This window comes from Hippocampus comes, unplaced genomic scaffold (assembly GCF_001891065.2).
Source record: "Hippocampus comes isolate QL1 unplaced genomic scaffold, H_comes_QL1_v1.1 scaffold7, whole genome shotgun sequence".
Classification (NCBI taxonomy): Eukaryota; Metazoa; Chordata; class Actinopteri; order Syngnathiformes; family Syngnathidae; genus Hippocampus; species Hippocampus comes.
Window position 1 is genome coordinate 8412278 of NW_017842060.1, and position 18640 is coordinate 8430917.

At 41.5% G+C, this 18640-nt stretch overlaps 1 protein-coding gene across 4 annotated transcripts in view; it reads right to left on the reverse strand.

Moving 5' to 3' along the window:
• Nucleotides 1-1885: 1885 nt before the first annotated feature.
• The window catches only part of LOC109511419 (microtubule-associated serine/threonine-protein kinase 1-like), a 46256-nt gene continuing 29501 nt past the window's right edge, over nt 1886-18640 (reverse strand). For 2 of the 4 annotated variants that reach the window (XM_019862506.1, XM_019862505.1), the window contains 4 exons: nt 7064-7152; nt 6504-6579; nt 6198-6270; nt 1887-2357 (listed from right to left, as the gene is read on the reverse strand). In XM_019862506.1, the coding sequence (XP_019718065.1) occupies nt 2193-2357; nt 6198-6270; nt 6504-6579; nt 7064-7152 (403 nt within the window). In that variant the 3' untranslated portion in view covers nt 1887-2192. Of the gene's footprint in view, nt 2358-6197; nt 6271-6503; nt 6580-7063; nt 7153-15994; nt 16239-18640 lie in introns of those variants that run through there. The other 2 variants (XM_019862509.1, XM_019862507.1) reach the window with 2 other exon arrangements.

Below are 18640 nucleotides of genomic sequence, written 5' to 3' on the forward strand. Positions count from 1 at the left end.
TGTTAAAACACATCGCTCAATGAGAAAATCAAAGAGCGAGTAAAATATGCAGTTGGAAGCATAGTGGAACTCTTGTTCCCCCCTCCCCCCTCCCCACTTGAGAAAAAAAAACATTCACATCTTTGAGAGACTTGCATTGAAAGAGGGCTCATAACATTCATATAATTCCTTTTTTCAATTTATACGGACACTACAATGGCACACTGAGTGGTATGAGAGAGCATATGATGATGAAAAGATGTCTTGTGAGCAAACACGCTATAGACAAACCTGGCAGATGGACGTGATGTGAATAGTAACAATGAGGCATGTCAAGGTACACAATGGGGGTGGCGCTGTGGAAAAGCCCGCACACATGCTGGAGTATTATCTAAAATAGGATCTGCTGAGCGGATTAATAGGCCGGCTGAGAGTTGATAAGTAGTGATGTTCTTTAGGTACTGGGAGAATATTTTTGGGGTGTGCACGCAGGGAGCGTGAGCCTCGTACCCCTGGAAAGAAAGGAGGTGCTGCTCTCTCAAAACGCAGGGCGCAAGATACACACATCACAAGAAGCATAAGAAAGGTTTTGTTTTTTTGCTCCATTATGTGTCACAGAAATTGGCCTGGTAGTTTTGCGGGCTCCTTGACAGCACTCGCAGTGTGTGTCCTTTCAACCTGCTGCGATAAAGATTTTTTTTTTTTTTTGCTGTTATTGTCACTCGCAACTGCCTACATATACAGTATATTGAGCGTATGTATCACCTCTCGATAGGGTAGTAAAATGAATCTGCGGGCAGATCAAGATACAGGAAACTGGTGGCCACTCTTTCACAATTTTCAGTGCCGCATATTTATCTGTATTTCATGGACGAGTCAAATTTTGTGTGTTTGAATGTAGCCCGCCACGCAACCCGTATATGACGCTTGCAAAATCATCAGCATCACTTGGACTGGATTGGCATGGACACGTTGACATTCCGCGGTAATTTAACCTCCCTGATTATTAACTTTTAATTAATCCCAAATTACAGTCTGCCACTCAGTGCTGGTACCATGACAGTAGTGCATCATCATCATCATCATCATCATAAGATAATACATAGTGTAAAGTAATGGTTTATATGCACACATCCCACATTTAGAAAATGACACGGTACTTGCTGTTATTTGAGTTAATACTCTTAAAAACACCCATTTGCGTTTGAACTTTGCAATAGAACGATTTCAGTCAGTTGTGTTTTCTTGTCAGAAGGTGATTATAATTCAAAAATGACTTGGTAATGATTTCAAAGTACATTTACCTCCCTTAGAAGGACTAAAATAGCATCCGATCAAATTGCACAGATGCCATCACCAGTGCCGCTCAAAGCCATTGAGGGGTATGTGTAGTGCTTCGTTGCAATACACTGTGATGGATCATAATTCTAAACTCTTTCTTTATCATATTTGGCATTACTGCTCTTGGTTTTACAAAATAATTTTTGTGCAATCGCACTGTGTTGCCATTTATTTTGGTATTTGCCGATTTATGAATTTCGGGGGAGCCTATCCTGGGTTAGTCAGGTGAAAACTCAACTATTCATATTTTTGTGCTCAGACCAAAGCCATGTCTAATATATATATATTTTTTAATTTCAAGCATTTTAGTGTTATAACAATTCTGGATTCATAGTATATACACTGTTCAGAAAATAGATGGATGGAGTTTGACAGAAATCTAAAGGGAAGACCCAATCACATTTTTTTTGCACTCAAACCCCAGTCAAAGTCAGTTGATTTAGAGTTTCTGAAGATACTTAGTCTCGATCCAAAACCTTTTACAGTTTATGGTCATAAGTCACCAGTGGTTCAATTTTTTCAGTTGACACGATCATCTGAAAATCCAGTGATCGGACCGATTTCTCATCACGCCACCAGTTCGGGCCAGTCGTAACACTAAGTGCACAAATTTGTGGAGAGGGGCTGTGCATGGGCCAAGGAAGCACCTGTGAAACACTGGTGCAGATCTGGATGAAGTTGGAAACAGAGGAATTCATTTGTATTTTTTGCCATTGCGTTCAGCTTTTACTGGAGAAAGCAATGAGCCACTGATTCAGCAGAGAGAGAATTACTGACACCTAGAGGTGCGAGGTGGAATATCATCCATTCCTCATGATTTTTCAATGAAACGGGACATTTTGGACATGTTTTTATTTTCCTTGGCGGAGGTTTCACCTGAGGCTCCGAGAGCGAGGACGGACGTGCGGCGAGCGGCGGCCCCCGTCATCATCCGTGATGCTCTCGGTGCTGCCAAAGTGCTTGGACAGGAAGTGCAGCTCGTCCATGGTGGGCTGGAAGGGCAGCTGGTGCAGACGTTCCTGGGACGAGCTGGACGACTGGAAAGGAACCAGCGGGGCCAAGAAGAGAGAGAATGACTTTGTTTTATCTTTTGATTTTCTTTTCTCCTTTGATGCCGGTGAAGCGGCTAATAATTGATGTGAATGAGGGAGCGGCGAAGCGAGGAGGAGGAGGAAAGGAAAGCACACAGTGTATCATCATGTGAGTGGGTGCAAAAAAAAAAAAAAACATGAACACAAGGTGGTATAGAGAGCGGTGAAGGAACAGAGAAAATATCAAGAAGGGCAGAAGAGTAGACGAACATAAAGGTTAAAACTCTGCAAGGAATGAAACAGCCTCATACAATAAAAGTGGCCTGCTGCCTTTCGGAGGGGTTGAGAGAGGCTTTTCTGCCAGCTCAGCGGGGAAAACGCCAACCTGGATCAATAGGAGAATGAATGAACGCGCCTCCCAATGGGATGTCATGCTTGGCATTGACCACACAATGATTTCTGCTGTTAAGGAAACTGCTCTCAGCCACTTGGATGCTGAAGAGTGCAATAATGACAAGGGATGCAGGAAATCCGGTCACAGAAATTTCCCAGATCAGATGGACATATAGAGGAAAACGCCACAGGGTCCTTAAGAAAGCAACCACACACAGTACGAATGTGCCTCCATATCTTTCATCCTCATTTCAACCTTCATCTTCAAACGATTCCACAGTGCAGTGCCTACATCAGAGCGCCCCAACACAAAACATCACTTGGCGCCATTTAGAATGACTACCTGGAAATCGTGCAAATTTGATTTCTTTGGTAACTTCAAGTCAAAATGGGGCAAGACGTCCACCTTCGGTTTGAGCACATCTGCATCACAGTCGAGAGATCCTTGGTTGAAATCTAACTCCTGTGCAGAGTTTACGGGTACCCTAATTTACCTCCCACATTCTAAAAACATACATGTGAGAATCCTTGATGACGCTAAACATCCCATAGGTGGGAATGTGAGTGCCGATGGATTTATATGTGCCCTGTGATTGACTGGTGACCAGTCCAGTGTGTACACCGTCTCTTGCTCCAAGTCAGCTGGGATAGGCTCCAGACCATATAAACATCCATCCATTCATTTCCTGTTCCGGGTTGTGGGGAGTTGGACCCTAACCCAGCTGGCTTTAGGCAAAAGGCCGACTACACCCCAGACTGGTCGCTAGGCAGTCACACGGCACGTATAGAGACAGACAACTATTCACTTTCACAATCACACCGTCACTGTGGGGGAACTGAACCCATATTGCCTGCATTGCATTTATTATGTTATTTTATTTTGTAATGAACTATTATTTAAAAGAATAGGTCTGCTATGCTATATTCAAAATTAAATTATCCATCCATGAATTATCTCTAATACAGGGTATGCCTTGGACAGACGGTCAGCCAATCACAGGGCACATTGACACAAACAAGCATTTACACTCATGTTCACATCCCAAGAAAATTAAGAGTATTCAGTGAACCGAACACCGATGCCAGAGCACCCTGAGAAAACCTCATAAGCTCAGGGAGAACATGCAAATTCCACAGAAACAGAAATTCAAACCCTCATCCTCAGAACTGTGACGAAGACAACCCACTAATCTGCTGTGCTGCCCTGCCTGGATTTATAGGAGAAAAATATACAGCAGATCCTTTTCATATTTACCAAGGAGAAGGTTAAAAGTGGCAGTTTTCAAAGAGGTTCTTATTTACGCTACATGCACCGCTACTTCCCGTTTCAGAAGAATTTATGCATGCATTTAAAGAAGACGTATGAATTCTCCCCACACGAGCGTGCACACCTTTCATCTGCTCTCATCAATATGCAGGGCTGAGGCTGTGGCTAACCAGGCTAGTAATGGCTCCAATAGGCAAGAAGGAATGAAGCAGGAAGTGGAGAGGAACATGTATCGACTGCATGATGAGTGAAACGGGAGCTACAATCTAAGTAGCAGTTTATACAGCACTGTGATGACACACACACACACACACACACACACACACACACACACAAAAAAAACAAAAAAAAAAAACAAAACAGTCAAAAGATGCCAAGGCAACAGCAGATTTTCAGTTAGCATAACGCTACACAACAGCTCATAACATGTCTGCCAAAGTGATCTTCTAATCACCTCTGTGCCACCCACCCCTCCTCATTAACTATCCACGCCAGAGGGAACACAGTGAGGTGTAGGGAAATTTATTGGAACACGTTGTGACTGCGAGGCACAATTCATTTCAATTATCTCTGCCCCGCTTTTTTTTTTTTTTTTTTTTTGCTTTCTTTTTCTTTTCCAAGATGACCGAGTGAACGCGCGCAGACAAATCAGGTCAATCATTTCTTGGCAACTGATAAGGTATTTTTAAGTTTTTGCATGCTCTTCTGTGTTTTTGTGTGCGCGCATGCCGCTCAGAGGCTTGTGGAGCGTGAAATGCTTTCAAAGCGAAAAGAAACAAGCGGAACAGGCAACTTCAGAGCACGACGAGATGAACGACATAACGGCAAGTGATTTCACACATGAAAATGTATACAACACGCAAATGTCTTTAGAGGAGATAAATGTTCATGCACAGGACACAAATTATGTTTAACAGATGCTGAAATAAAATACAGTTTGCCAGAAGGAAAAAGGCACTCGAAGGCATGGGTGAGCAAATTATGGCACACAGGCCAAGCACAGCCAGCTGCATTCGTTATTTGGGCCAACCGAGCATCAAGAGCCATGTCTTATTTGTTGCATTCATTTAGCCATTCCCCCCCTGAAACTAAATAATTAAAATGTATTTTGTCTTTTTTCTTGCTTTGTTAACTCAGCTAGGATAGGCAGCAACCCAAGGCAATGCAAGGTAAGGCAACTTTAATTATACAGCACATTTCAAACACCGGGCAACTCAATGTGCTTCACAGAACTAAAAGCACAACATCTAAAAGCGTTAAAAGGATACTTTAATCATTTCGCAATTTTCAGCAACAAAAAAGTTTATATTTTGTCTACAATGAATTAGATACTTCATGATATTTCATGTACAAATAACACCTTCAAAAATTCATATTGTCACTTGCTGTCCAATGAAAATGACATCACAAGTACTCAGGGCTCAGGTCACGAGCGATCCTAGCTCAGCTTGCAAACTTCACATTATGTCTTGTGCAGATGGGTGAGTTTTCACAGACATAACGACAACGGCTAATTTTGAACTGAGTATTACACTTTCAGAAAAAAAAGTTCTGATTCATCCATCCAATTTCTATTCCACTTATCCTCACTCATGTCACGGTTGTGCTGGAGACTATCCCGGCTGACAGTGAAAGGCGGGCTGCACCTTGGGCTGGTTGCTACTCAATTGCATTGGACATGCTGTACAGTAATCCCTCGTTTATTGCGGTTAACGGGGACCAAAACCACCCGCGATAAACGAAAATCTGCGAAGTAGCGACCCCACCCCCTGCCCCCCCGTATAGGTACATATACATGTGTATGAGTAGAAAAAATATTTAGAAGGCCAAATTTAATGGTATACATGCATGTAGAAGTAAATTTTGTCGTAATTAACATTACTTAATGCTGTATACTAATAGATTTAAACATGGATAAATTAGGTTAGTGTATGAATAACAAAATACAGTAAACACATACATGTAGGACTGTATATGTTGCTCTATGTGAGTCGCTGTTGTTTTGCTGACATTCGCTGCTTCTCGCGGACCGTTTGCAGACTTTTTGCGGACTTAATTAAAAATAAATAAATAAATAAATTGCGAGGGATCACTGTGTATATACAAACAGCCATGCTGCTCACTTGGCATAATCTCAAACATAAGTGTCAAGTGTGCTCTTTTAAGCCCCTTTGAGTAACTCTTACCGTTGAACTGGGTGTATTGGTGCCATATCCTGAGGATGGAAGCGAAGCCAGTGACCATCGACGACCATCAGGCCTGAGGGAGACAAAGAAAAAGAAGCGGCAAAAATGCCATCATGCGCTGGAGAGTCATTTTTGTTATCAGTTTAAGTAGCACACACACACGCACGCACGCACACACACACACAGTCGAGGACCAGTCCCCCTTTGCATGTGTGTATTATCACCTCCTGTTTCACTGTGCATGTGAAATTAATCCCATCCACAATTTCACAGCGTTAGACCTTCCCAATAAAAAGAGATGCAAACCTTCTTGAAGAGGCAAAAGAGAAGTGGGCGGGACCACTAGGTGAGAAGTTGCGTGGGCTGTCCAACGGGCTGCTTCCTAGTGACATACAGAAAACGACAACAAGAAGAGCTGTATCAACTGGGGAGCGCCGTCTAATATTTTGGTTTCCCACATTCAAAGTGGGAATAAAATTGTGAATATATGATGAATATCATGTGAGTTGGGGAGATTTTTGGAGACATTTTCAACCAAAGTAAATAGACATTAAGTCATCATATTAACAAACTTGATGAGGGAAGTAAAAGTTGTCATTGCTGCTTGTGGAGTCGATAAAATGTGCATTTTGGCAGATTATGATCCCAAAGAAGATGCGTGGTAAATATCAAGTTTTTGTGCTGATTTGTTACGGCAAAAGATTGCAGTAATAGCCTCTAAAAAATAATAAATAAAAATCTAAGTAATGGCTTGTTACAAAGAAAATACCGTTGCTATGGCGACCGAAGAAGATGGACTACTTTTTTGCATAGCATGAAACGTCAACATGATGGTAATTCACAAGCGTATTATTTTCTATACTGACCGATGTGTCCAGGCAGTGGGGAGTGAGGCCTGGGCAGGGTCGGCGATGTACTGGTCAGGATGAGGCTTTTCCGGTTACTCGTTCGGCAACTGCAACACAACCACAAATGCATCACTCACTAACTGCTGTGACTCTTGTGTTTGTGTTCAAATCAATTCGCATGAGCATACAGTACTTACACGCGTGCTCATGTGAAAACATAACATGATGTTATTGAAAAATGAACCACATTATATCCGCTTTTACCATGATTTACAGCCTATAATTAGAGTAAAAGGAAACATTAAGGTGTGTAATATTCCAGCCCTGCCATCCATTTTCTGTAGCGCTTGTCCTTATTAGGCTAGCGAGTGAGCTGGATTGTAATCATAGGGCAAGCTAATAAAAACTATCCTAAAATGAAGCATTTACAAAAAATTTAATTAAAAAAACCTAATGAAAACTAACAAAACCATTCTCAAAACTAATTAAAACTAAAAGAATAAAAAAAACAAAAATTAAAGTCAAATTGAGCTAAAAACTAACTACAGTTGTAACTACGACTTCCTGCAGCACTTCATCTTACTAAATGGGCTCTTACACTATTTCTAACACTTTATTGCAGCAAATTGTGTTAAATGTTGCCCACTAGGGCTGGAAGGGGGATTCTCCCCCATCTGCGGCCCCTTCTCAAGGTTTGTTTTTCCCCCCCAGATTTTTTTTCTCAGTTTTTCCTTGACTCTTTGTTGGGTTAAGAACAGGGGGAGGTCTTCATATTTGTCAACTGTGGGCAACATGTGAAGCCTCTTTTGAGACTCTTTTGTGATGGAGAACTATACAAATAAATTTGGCTTGACCAAAAAAAAAAAGAAAAATCCCAAACTATTACAACTCTTCTTTGTACTGACGTTACTCATGCATACTTTTATTGATTAATCAATTGAGGCCAGAAGACCTTTACCCTTATCTTGTATAATAAATGTTCAAGGGAATAAAGACTTTTTGCTCCCGACTGGACCACTGTCCGATGCAGTTTTTTATTTCGATAAGCTTGGTGGCTCTATAACCACGTGTAACAGGGAAAAATTCATGTCTGGCTTTAGCATCTCATTTGTTCAGTGACTCAACTGAAACTTGATGAATGCATCGGCCTGTTCCAGTTGTTTGACTAGTGCAAGAAAAGAAACCACACATTTCTTCATATATCTCAAACGAGAAGCAAAGTCTGTATCTTTGTAATCTATACCCCACTGTCTGGAAGCCCTCCCACACGTTCTCCTCCCTTATCTCTCTTTCTTTCGGAGCCTTGTTTGCTGTAGCACAGCGAGACACCAAAAAACCAGAGTGGGATTTTATCGGTGTCAGTACGCCTCTGTGGCTCTGGCCAAGGGAGCACGTGTTCAGACTTGCAGAACGGAGGAGCGGCATATTGAAATATTTAGGAGAAATGCATTAGCTCTCGATGGAGAGCTGGATGCACTGTCAGTGGCTCAAGAGGAGGAGAGAGGAAGGAGAGGATGGAGAGAAAGACAAAAACATGAGGCAACTTCCCTTTATTGCTGTCCATACAAACACAATTATTTTTCATTCCACTCCATACTTCACCTTCACATCTCGTAAATGCGCATTTACATTTGCTGACATTGAAAGGCTGAATCACTGGAGCACAGTCCAGTCAGGCTCTTGTGTAGTCTTGACTGCTGATTCATCAATCATCTTGTCTACGGGAGACCCGCACAGGAATCAACAAGTAGCCGTGACTCATTCCAACGTGCACAAGTGAAGATTTATTTTTGTCAAACTTCACGCTGAGTACATAATGCCACCATTATGACCCTACAATAAGTTTTTCGCCAATCTGTGAAAGATACGTTTTACACTATGTTCCACAGATATCCAGTCAGACCATGTGTGTCCATCATTGATGTCAAAGTTAAGGCAAAGTGTTTACTTGTTTTAACAGTGTGGGGGAATCCGTACACATTTAAAGTGAGACTTGAAAACAGTTTCAATCAAAACAAAAGACCTTCCACCTTGACATTATTCGAACAAATTCAAATCAAATGAGGTTAATGAACAACACATTTTCTTGATGTGCAATTAATTGACCGAGACGGAAGATGAGGAACAATGCCTCAGGAAGGAGGAAGAGGTGACGGCAGGGGAAGCGTGAAACCGTGGCAGCATATTTCAAATTGAACCCCGAGAAGGCAAACGCTCTCGTATGTCTTCACAACAACGAGAAATAGAAATCACCAGACTGAATTTCAAAATGTGATCTCATCCCACAATGACAACACCGCGAGTGTGCTGGGACAACAAAGTCTGCGTGTGTTTGTCTTATGTGCTTGCCAGTTGTATAATTCATCATAATCCATTGTGCAATCCATCATGTGGGCTCAGTGTGTTTGTGTGACAGAAGACTAGTGCTGTGGCCACTGGTGCTGTCAGGGAGATGGAGTGCGATTGATCGTGGCCAACTACGCATGCAGCCATTGTGTGGGGCGGTTGTGGGCTGCCACTGAGTCCGCGTTACACAATGTCAGACTTGAAAAACTGTTCCTTACACCAACTATACAATTATATGAAAAAAAGAGCTACCGGTACTTGTGTGAGACTGAGAGGAAGAGAAAAGGCACAGAATGGAACGGCTCATGATCCAAGGCATACCACATCATATGTCAAACATGGCGGAGGCAGTGTTATGGCACTGGCATGTATGTTAAATTTGACAAATTGGGATTCGAGTGAGGTGGTGAATAAGTAAAAGATTGTGAATGTACAGTAACTAATAAGAAATCTAAGTGAAGCAATTTGAAAATTTCGAAGATCTCCTCAACTCCACCGACACGCCTTCCTTTGAGGAAGCAGAGTCTGGGGACTCTGGGGTGGGCTCTCCAATCTCTGAGGTTGAAATCATTAAATCATCCATCCATCCGTTTTCCAAAACACTTATCCTCACTAGTGTCGTGAAATCAGTAAAAGCCAAAATAATGAATCAGTCAGTTCCTTTGAAACTATAGCTCTGTACAGTAACGGTGAGTGACTGGCATAGGAGAGAAAGCAAAAACAACACAAACAAACACACAATGGTGTGATGGCCTTAATTGTGACTCACTGCCCCCAATCCATGACCGTCAGCGGCCAGGTTAATGCTACGGCAAACGTGCGGTAGGAAGGTCAACGATTAAGTCTGCGGTAATGATTTGCACAGAAGCTTTGACGACCAATTATCCCCCCTGCAGGCACTGAGCTGGCGCAGGGCCACTGGTCTCTTCTACAGACGTGACTGTGAATGTAAAATGGGAGCTGAAAAAATAAAGAATTAAAAAAAAAACGCACTCGTATTAACTGACCCAAAATGATTCCACTATTTCCTCGAATAGTGGACTCTCCTCGAAAAGAAGCTGTGCTTGAATTAATTTGCTCCCATTGAGAGCCGCAAATTACGACTTAGCTCCAATAAAATAAATAGTTAAAATAGCATGTACACAAAATGTATCATCATGACATATGTAAACAGAACTCAACGTAATTTGTTTTGGCGTCAAATAAATGGCCAATGTGATGATACCTGACTTGGCCACCCGGAGGCAAATATAAGAGACAGCCGGATGAACAGCTCATCTCAGCTCCTTGCAAAGGATAAAGAATATATGACCGTGAGCAGTTATAGCAAATGTCGAAATGTGTTGCTGTGCTGTTTGTGTTCAAATAACAGTTGTTCAAAAGCCTACATATCCATTTGCCGTTATGTGTTGTCATTAGCAGTAAGCTAGCAGACAAAAGTTTTAGCTATGCGATTGTTTTAAATTCTCAGACAGTAAACTTCAAGTGGGAGTGGCATCAAACATCTGAAGGCCTCTTTTTTTGAAAAATTGTTCATTGTAAGCCAAAGTGTTTCTTATTGTGGAGTTGAGGTCACTTCCGTCATACAGTGCTCGTACCTCAAGTTTGCGATCACAAGCCAAACCAACCCCCTCCCCCCTACCCCCACCCTAAAAAGAAAAATGGGTCGAATGATGGCTGGTATCTGGAAAAGCTCCTAAGTCAGGCCAATCGTATCTCAAGGTGTCACATGTACTTATTTTCATGTTATTGTGAAAAGAGAGATTAAATAAAAATATGTTAGAAGTATTGCTAAATTAATACTTTTTGGAAATGAACTTTTTCAAAGCTCGTTTGGCATCAGGAGAAATAAAGCAAAAATGTGTTTTAAACATTTCCTTTTTTTTTTTTTTTTTTTAGTGAAAGCAGGGAGGATTGATTCAAATTACTAATTAAGAGTTTTGCGGGGAAAAAAAAAAGGATATTTTATTTTAAGGACATATTGCCACTCCCTAATGGAGATTCATAATTCCAGATGTGAGTCATGTTTATGCACTTTCGAAAGAGGAAATCAAAGTGAAAATATCGTAAACTAAAAATGTGACTGGACCTAACGGACAAATTGAAAGTGGATTAACATTGGTCCCTGAGAGGAAATGGAAATAGTCTAGTCACTAAGATGATCGTCTGCTGAGTCATAGGGCACAGAGGACACTCCACATTTCCTGACCGTTCAGCCATCGATCCACCGAGACGCACTTCCTGTCAGGTGACTTCTCTCTTTTTCTCTCTCCCTGCCTGAGTGCGTGTTTACAGGTTTGGGAAGTAGGGCGGAAATTAAAATCATGACATGGTACCCCTTTTGCGACGCTCTTGACTAAACGGCTGGTCACCAATCAGTCTTTACCTAATGTGCAACATCCACAGCTGTGGCAACAGTTTCCTCATGAAATCCTCTATTCATCTATTTGGTTAAGAACATGTTCAAATGAAAAAAAAAGAGAGCGAGAGAAAAAAAAAAGAAAGGCTTTTATAAACATAAAAATGATCATTTCTGGTGCGAGTATATCATTCTGAAGAGAATTCCAGTTTGTTTACTTAGCAAGTAATGGAAAAAAAAACTGACAAGCAATAATCAAACACAGAAAGTGAAAAATAACAACTTGTCCAAATCCCACATCGGCGGATAATTAAGTGTACCGGCTGACAGGAGCATTTGTATTGCGTATGTCTGTGTGTGAAACTATCAAAAGAGAAACACCGTGTGTGATGTGGTTTGGGTCAACCCGAACACCAGCCATCAACAGATGGTGCTGTCATGGTACAAACAACAGGACCCGAGGATGGAAACAAGTTTCCATGTCCTTGGTTACATCGATGCAGCTGCTTTATTTAAGAGAGCGGCCATGCAATATACTGTACACCATCCTAATGTAATTTGCATGCCAATGAGAATGATGTATAACATAGGACATATGCATTAGGTGCGACAAACCGTCGAGATGTACGGACGCTTGTCCGGGGACATTCTACAGAGAAAAAAAAATAAAAAATAAAAAATCCAAGTACCGGTACTACATTGTTAAACTTCAGACAGTCAATAAAAATGAGTCATAACAATGTGGTCAGCAGCATGATAACTTCACAAACAAACAAATCAATGGCCTTAAAGTACACAGAAATGGCCCAAAAATACTTTCACTGAAATATACTATGATAAAATGTTTAAATTGCTACAAAAACATGTAGTGGAAAGGCGTGAGCTAAAGGCGGGATTTACACTGTAGGTCCAAGTGCCCAATTCCGATTGAATGACAATATCCGCTGTCTATTTCCATGTACACTTCAAGTGACACCATGGGCGCCCCAATTACATGTAAGTAACTCCACAAGCGGCAACACCGTTTCCCAGATGGAAAAAAAAAATAACACCTAACAATACAAAATATTGTAATACATTTTTGTCCTGTGTTTTAAATATTTTTTTTCTGATTAAATACTTTTTATAGTCACATTAGGAGCATCAGAAAAAGAAGAAATTGCGGCTTGGCGCACCAACTGGCCAGCTAATGTCATTGTTCTTTTTATCACTGAGTTCAAACAATATCACTTGAAGCACATTGAAGTATGGTCAGGAATCTTTTTTTTTATACCACTTGATAGGCATCTGCTTTTGATATGGTGTCAACAAACAAAGCAACTTCAAATGGCAAGAAGACGGACACAGGAAGGATTCAGCCAAACAAGCAGACAGAGTGAGTGACTTAAAGGCTATCGTCCTGGATACGGTTAACCTCGGTGGGTTTCTCTTAAATGTAGGCTGAGACATCACCTGCGGCAGTGCCTTTTATCCGACCTCACTCTTGTCTTTTGCTACTTCTCATGCTCCCTCTTCCTTTGTGTTGTTTGCTCTTATTTTCTTCCTTTTCACCAAGTCTGTTTGGCAGTGTGCACACATTACCCCAACGCCAGCCAGGAAAACATCCTTGTTGCGCTCTTTAGGGATGGCAAAGTTAGCCTGAACTGAAATATCCAAGAAGCCATAAAACTGATTCAGATGAGAGTTTTTTTTTTTTTTTTTTTTGCAGACATTTGCAATGGCCTGGCGGTGAACCCTATTGACTGCGTTAATCCCCCTTTCAAGCAGGGGGACGAGACAATTTGATCTAGTTCTGTAACGTCTTGGCAGCTATGAAACCAGTCTGGAATTTATTGCTCGCTCACATAATGATTTGCAATAATTGAACGATAATTTCATCTTTCTTCCATTATTGTCAGCAAGTACCGTATATTCAAATATGCCAATAAAAACCTTTATTTAGCAACATGAGATGTGCAGAGGTCTCTGTTGCTTATTTTCCCACTACCTTAATGTGTCTCATTATCGCCCCCCCCTACTTTAGCCTGCTCCCTACGCTTCTATTGTTGTTGCCTCTCCTTCATAAATCCGTCCCTGAAGTCCACCATCTGTCGCCCATCTTTCCATTAACTCTCTCTTGTCTTCGTCATGATGTGTTTACCAGAAAAGCTTAACAGTAACATTATTATTTTACACACTCTATGGCCACAAATTTAGGTACACCTAAGGACTGTATTTAAAAAAAAAAAAAAAAAAAAAAAATCATGTTTTTGGGGATAACATGCATACTCAAGAAGTTCGGAGCCAGAATTGAACCCTCCACCTCTGAGGTTGACATGCTAACCAGCGGACGACTGTGCCACCCTCAAAAGTCGATTACATTTCGATTAATCGTCTAGACCAACAAATGCCACATTTTTCGAGATAGTTTTGATTTATGTCTTGAATTAGCTGACAATGTATTTATTATAGGGCGCCTGTTGCCAGCATTTAGCAGCAGCTAAAGTCTGAGCTGCTAGCCGCTGAGCAAGTGCCCCATAGTGTGAACATGCTCATTTTATTCTCATCATGAGTGAGGCCGCTCAAAAAAAAAAAAAAAGAAATTGGTGAAGATGGTAAAAAAAAATCTGTATGCGATCTGTATGCGTGTGCCGTGCTTTAGATTGTGCAGGCATTCCAAATATACTAGCTGGTTTGAGTCATCAAAAATAACATCCCCTTTGAGATGTTTACCATTGCACAGCAAACAGAGCTAGCACACACATCATCTATTAGAGAGGCCAGGAAATAGAAAGATAGGTGACAGATGGCGGACTTGAGGGGCCAGAACTGAAAGTCTCGAGTGGAGGAGAGGCAACAACAGGAGAGGCACAGTGAGAAGGGGGAAGAAAATAGCGAGTGGTGTCGGGGGAGAGGAAAATGCCAGGATTGGTGCCAGGCAGACAGCACTCTCAGCACTGCACTGCTCGCTGTTGGCTGTCCACTACACAAGCACTCCCGGGACGCTGCCAATAATGCCTTCACTTCAAAATGCTAGCGCACAAACACATACACACAGTCAAGCACACCTTTGGCCATGCCACTCATGAAGAACATTAAAAATACCCAACGCTAACACATATCGTATTCCCATCTGTGTGGGGACACATTGTTGACCTGTTTACCCATCTCTGGCACTCCTTTTGACCATCAACACAAGAAAATGTGACCTTTGACCTTGAAGCTAAACCACAGCCCATTGCCAAGCTTGTTCGGTGTCTGCCAGTGTGTCTACTTTCTTCAACGTGCGTTTCACTTGCCTCAAGCTTTTTTCAGATTACTGTTGATAAATTTTGCAGAAAAGGAAAGATACCAAAATACTATTAAAAAAATACAATGTATATTTTTATTACAATAAATGATCAGATTTATTATTCATGAAGGTTTTGGTTTTTCAAAGGTCAATTGATCCACAAATTAACATGAAAAGCATTTTATTAATCTATTTCAATTCGAGTTGTTTCTGACAAAACATTTTCACTTGCAGTCTTCAAACTTAATTGCGGCAACTTGATAACATTGACTTGATAAAATTCTACCAGACAAGTGTGCCGTAAACACAAGTCACTCAGTCATAAATCAAATGACAATAATTTAAACACATCTGTGGCTTTAGCACTTCAATTTTTCATGTTTCATGAAACAATAAGTGAACATGTGGACTGCACTTAAAGACTTAACTTATCTAGACACGATGTAAATTAAAAAAAAAAAAAAGTAAAGCTTACTGGCCGACCGAAATCAACCATCCTCCGACAAAAATTACAGCCTATGCAATTTGACAACTGCAATCTACTACATTATGATCTTGATTTGAATATGATTAATTGTTCACTCCTAGTCCTTCATTTCAAACTCAAATAGACACACACAAACACACGCGTGCACAAGCTTGATCATCATGATGCAACTGAAGTGTTGTTGTCTGTATCTCCGTGTTATATTTATCACACAGAGGCAACTGGGCCTGCTAAAACGACAAAAACACACACCCGCACACACACTATATCGCTCGAGCTAAATGGAGACAACTGTGAGACAGCAAGATAGCTGGCAGGGACAATGGAAATATCACCAGAAAATAAAACACACACACACACACGCACACACACACACACACACACACACACACACACACACACACACACACACACACACACACACAGGCAGAGTTCACGCAGCAAGCTAAATGCTAACAAGAGCAAGACACAAAACAGACACGTTACCTTTTTGTGCGTCGAAACATGTCGCTAGCAGCAGAGGCTGTGTTGGCAGGTGAACATGAGCGCAGCTGAGCCTCCACTTACACACACGCGCACACACACACACACACACACACACACACACACACACACACACACACACACACACATGCAAGCACACACACACGCGCACATGGACACACACGGAGGCAGTCAAGAGGCAACCGCTACAGCCCACATGTCAGTTCAACACACACACACACACACACACACACACACACACACACACACACACACACACACACACACACACACACACACACACACACACACACACACACACACATCACAAGAGAGGGAGATTCAGAGATGTGAGGCAGGCAAGAGACAAGAGTTTAGAGTACGAGGGCTGCATCCCCTGGATTGTGTGTACCAAGCCGGGAAGAGATGGAGCAAGGGAGGGGTGGATGAAGGGGGGGGGGTCAGATCGACAGACGGAGGGAAAGACGTAAGGGAGGGGGGCACCAACACTATCGAAAAGATGAAAGAGCGAGACGGGAGAATGCGAGAGGGAGAGAGGAAGGCGGTGGAGAGATGACGGAGCAGCCGAGCGGAGATTAATTTGAGGACAGACAGCGTGGGGCGGGCGGGGTGCTGGGGGGGGGGCTGAGCGGCTTCAGTGTGGGGGCGCATGTGTTATTGTGCACATTTTGACTTGCTGGCACAAGGAAAGCAGGGTGGTACTTTTTTTTTTCAAATGAATGAAACACCTGGTGGGAGTCAATTTGCAACATGATGAATTGAAAATGAATTCTGAAGCCAAATTGCTGATGTAACCCGATGTCGAGCGCAGTGACAATGCGGTTATGGTCATATTGTCAAGATGAATAAATCCTACGCATCTCATATTTCATTTGAAGCCACTTCTTCTACAACAGGACTGGCCTTTAAGACACGTATCAATGTGCAGCATTGTGTCACATTCAAAGCATACAACAATCACTGCCTTAATCAGAAACCAACAGCACTGAACACAGTGGTGCATTGAAATACAAATTTAATCTGTTCCTTGACCATGCTTGTGACACACAACACTGCGATCTGAACTCACGCTTCCCAATTTAAATGAAAGGATTCCAAAATTCCAATAAGCCGTTCTGTCCCCACTGTCATCCAAAAAACAAAAATCTTAATGAGAAAATATCACTCTGTAATATTATGCTTTATAAAACAGACAGTACTAACATAATTAAAATACAGTTAGAAAAAAATTCTACAGCTTTTGTCACATTTTCTCACTTCAATAGCGGTACTCATATTCTGGCGCCATGGTGTCCTGAGGGCAGCATAAGACACATATACATACACATAGACCGATATACTGTCCTGGAGGCTCAGCTCCTCTATCGGCTCCTTAGTACGACAGTAACATTAGTCGTTCTTTGCAGAGGATAGCAAATATCAGGGTCCTACATTAAGTCTATTTGGGGTGGGGGTCCCGCCAGAACTAGCATTTATATATATATATATATATATATATATATATGATATAATATGATAAGTTCAGTGATTATTACATATGTAGCAACATTATACTGTATCATTTAAGTCTTTAAGAAAATATTACTCTTGTGTAGTTACTTTTTTTTCCCCAGTATAAAATCGAATTTAATATTCAACATCTTACATTTTCTGGTCCTTATATCTTGTTAAAGCCATCAGGCCAATGTCACTGTAAAACCTTGAATGTATGCCTGTGAGTATTGCTGTATGATCTGTCTACTTGTGTTGGACAATATGTTTGTGCTTAGGTAGCTGTTGCTAGCTAAACACCACCACAAAAATGCTAATTGTTAGCCCCTGTGCCAAAGGTGTATGTTAGAATTCAGAGTGGAAGCGATGTGGTTCCTTCAAATGTATTCAATTCGCTTCGTGTTCTGTTTAATTTGACAGTAACTATCAGCTGAGGGTGTCAATAAACAACTTGAAACCTCTTTTTGAAGAATATTTACTTTTTGTATTCACCAAACTGCCGCTAGTTGTGAAGTGGCCGGGATGTGAACTATTTTTAGCTTTCAGACCATCAGAGTGTTCCTTTGAAGCGACATACTGGCATCCTATCAACTTTAAACAAGAGCCTCAGTAACATATTGATAGCTCAGTGGCTTGGAAAAAGAAAACAATCTGTCATGTGGACCTAGTCTTTAATAATAGTCTCCTAGTCAGGACACCTTTGATACTGCCTGAGCACTAGCATTGGCATTACAATTTTGCTTGTCTACAGTTTCTGTCCAAATCTTAGCAGCTTAAAAAATGCAGGGTACTGTAATCATTGTTGATTACAGTACCCTGCATATAAATCCGACACCAAAACTATCGGGAGAACCCCGGAGCACTCACGCTCACACAAAACAAACCTATAAATAAAGATGAGTTGAGTATTTTTTCCTCAGTAGTTGTAGGAAACAATCTTCTGCTCATAATGCACCCACCCCCTGAGTAAAATGTCAGTTTGGACGAGCTCTGCGATTGTCTGTCATACATGTCACGGGAGCAGCTCAGCAGTGTGTCACTAAGTGGAGCATCATTTTGTGTGACACGCGCGCGCGCGCGCACACACACACACACACACACACACACACACACACACACACACACACACACACACAC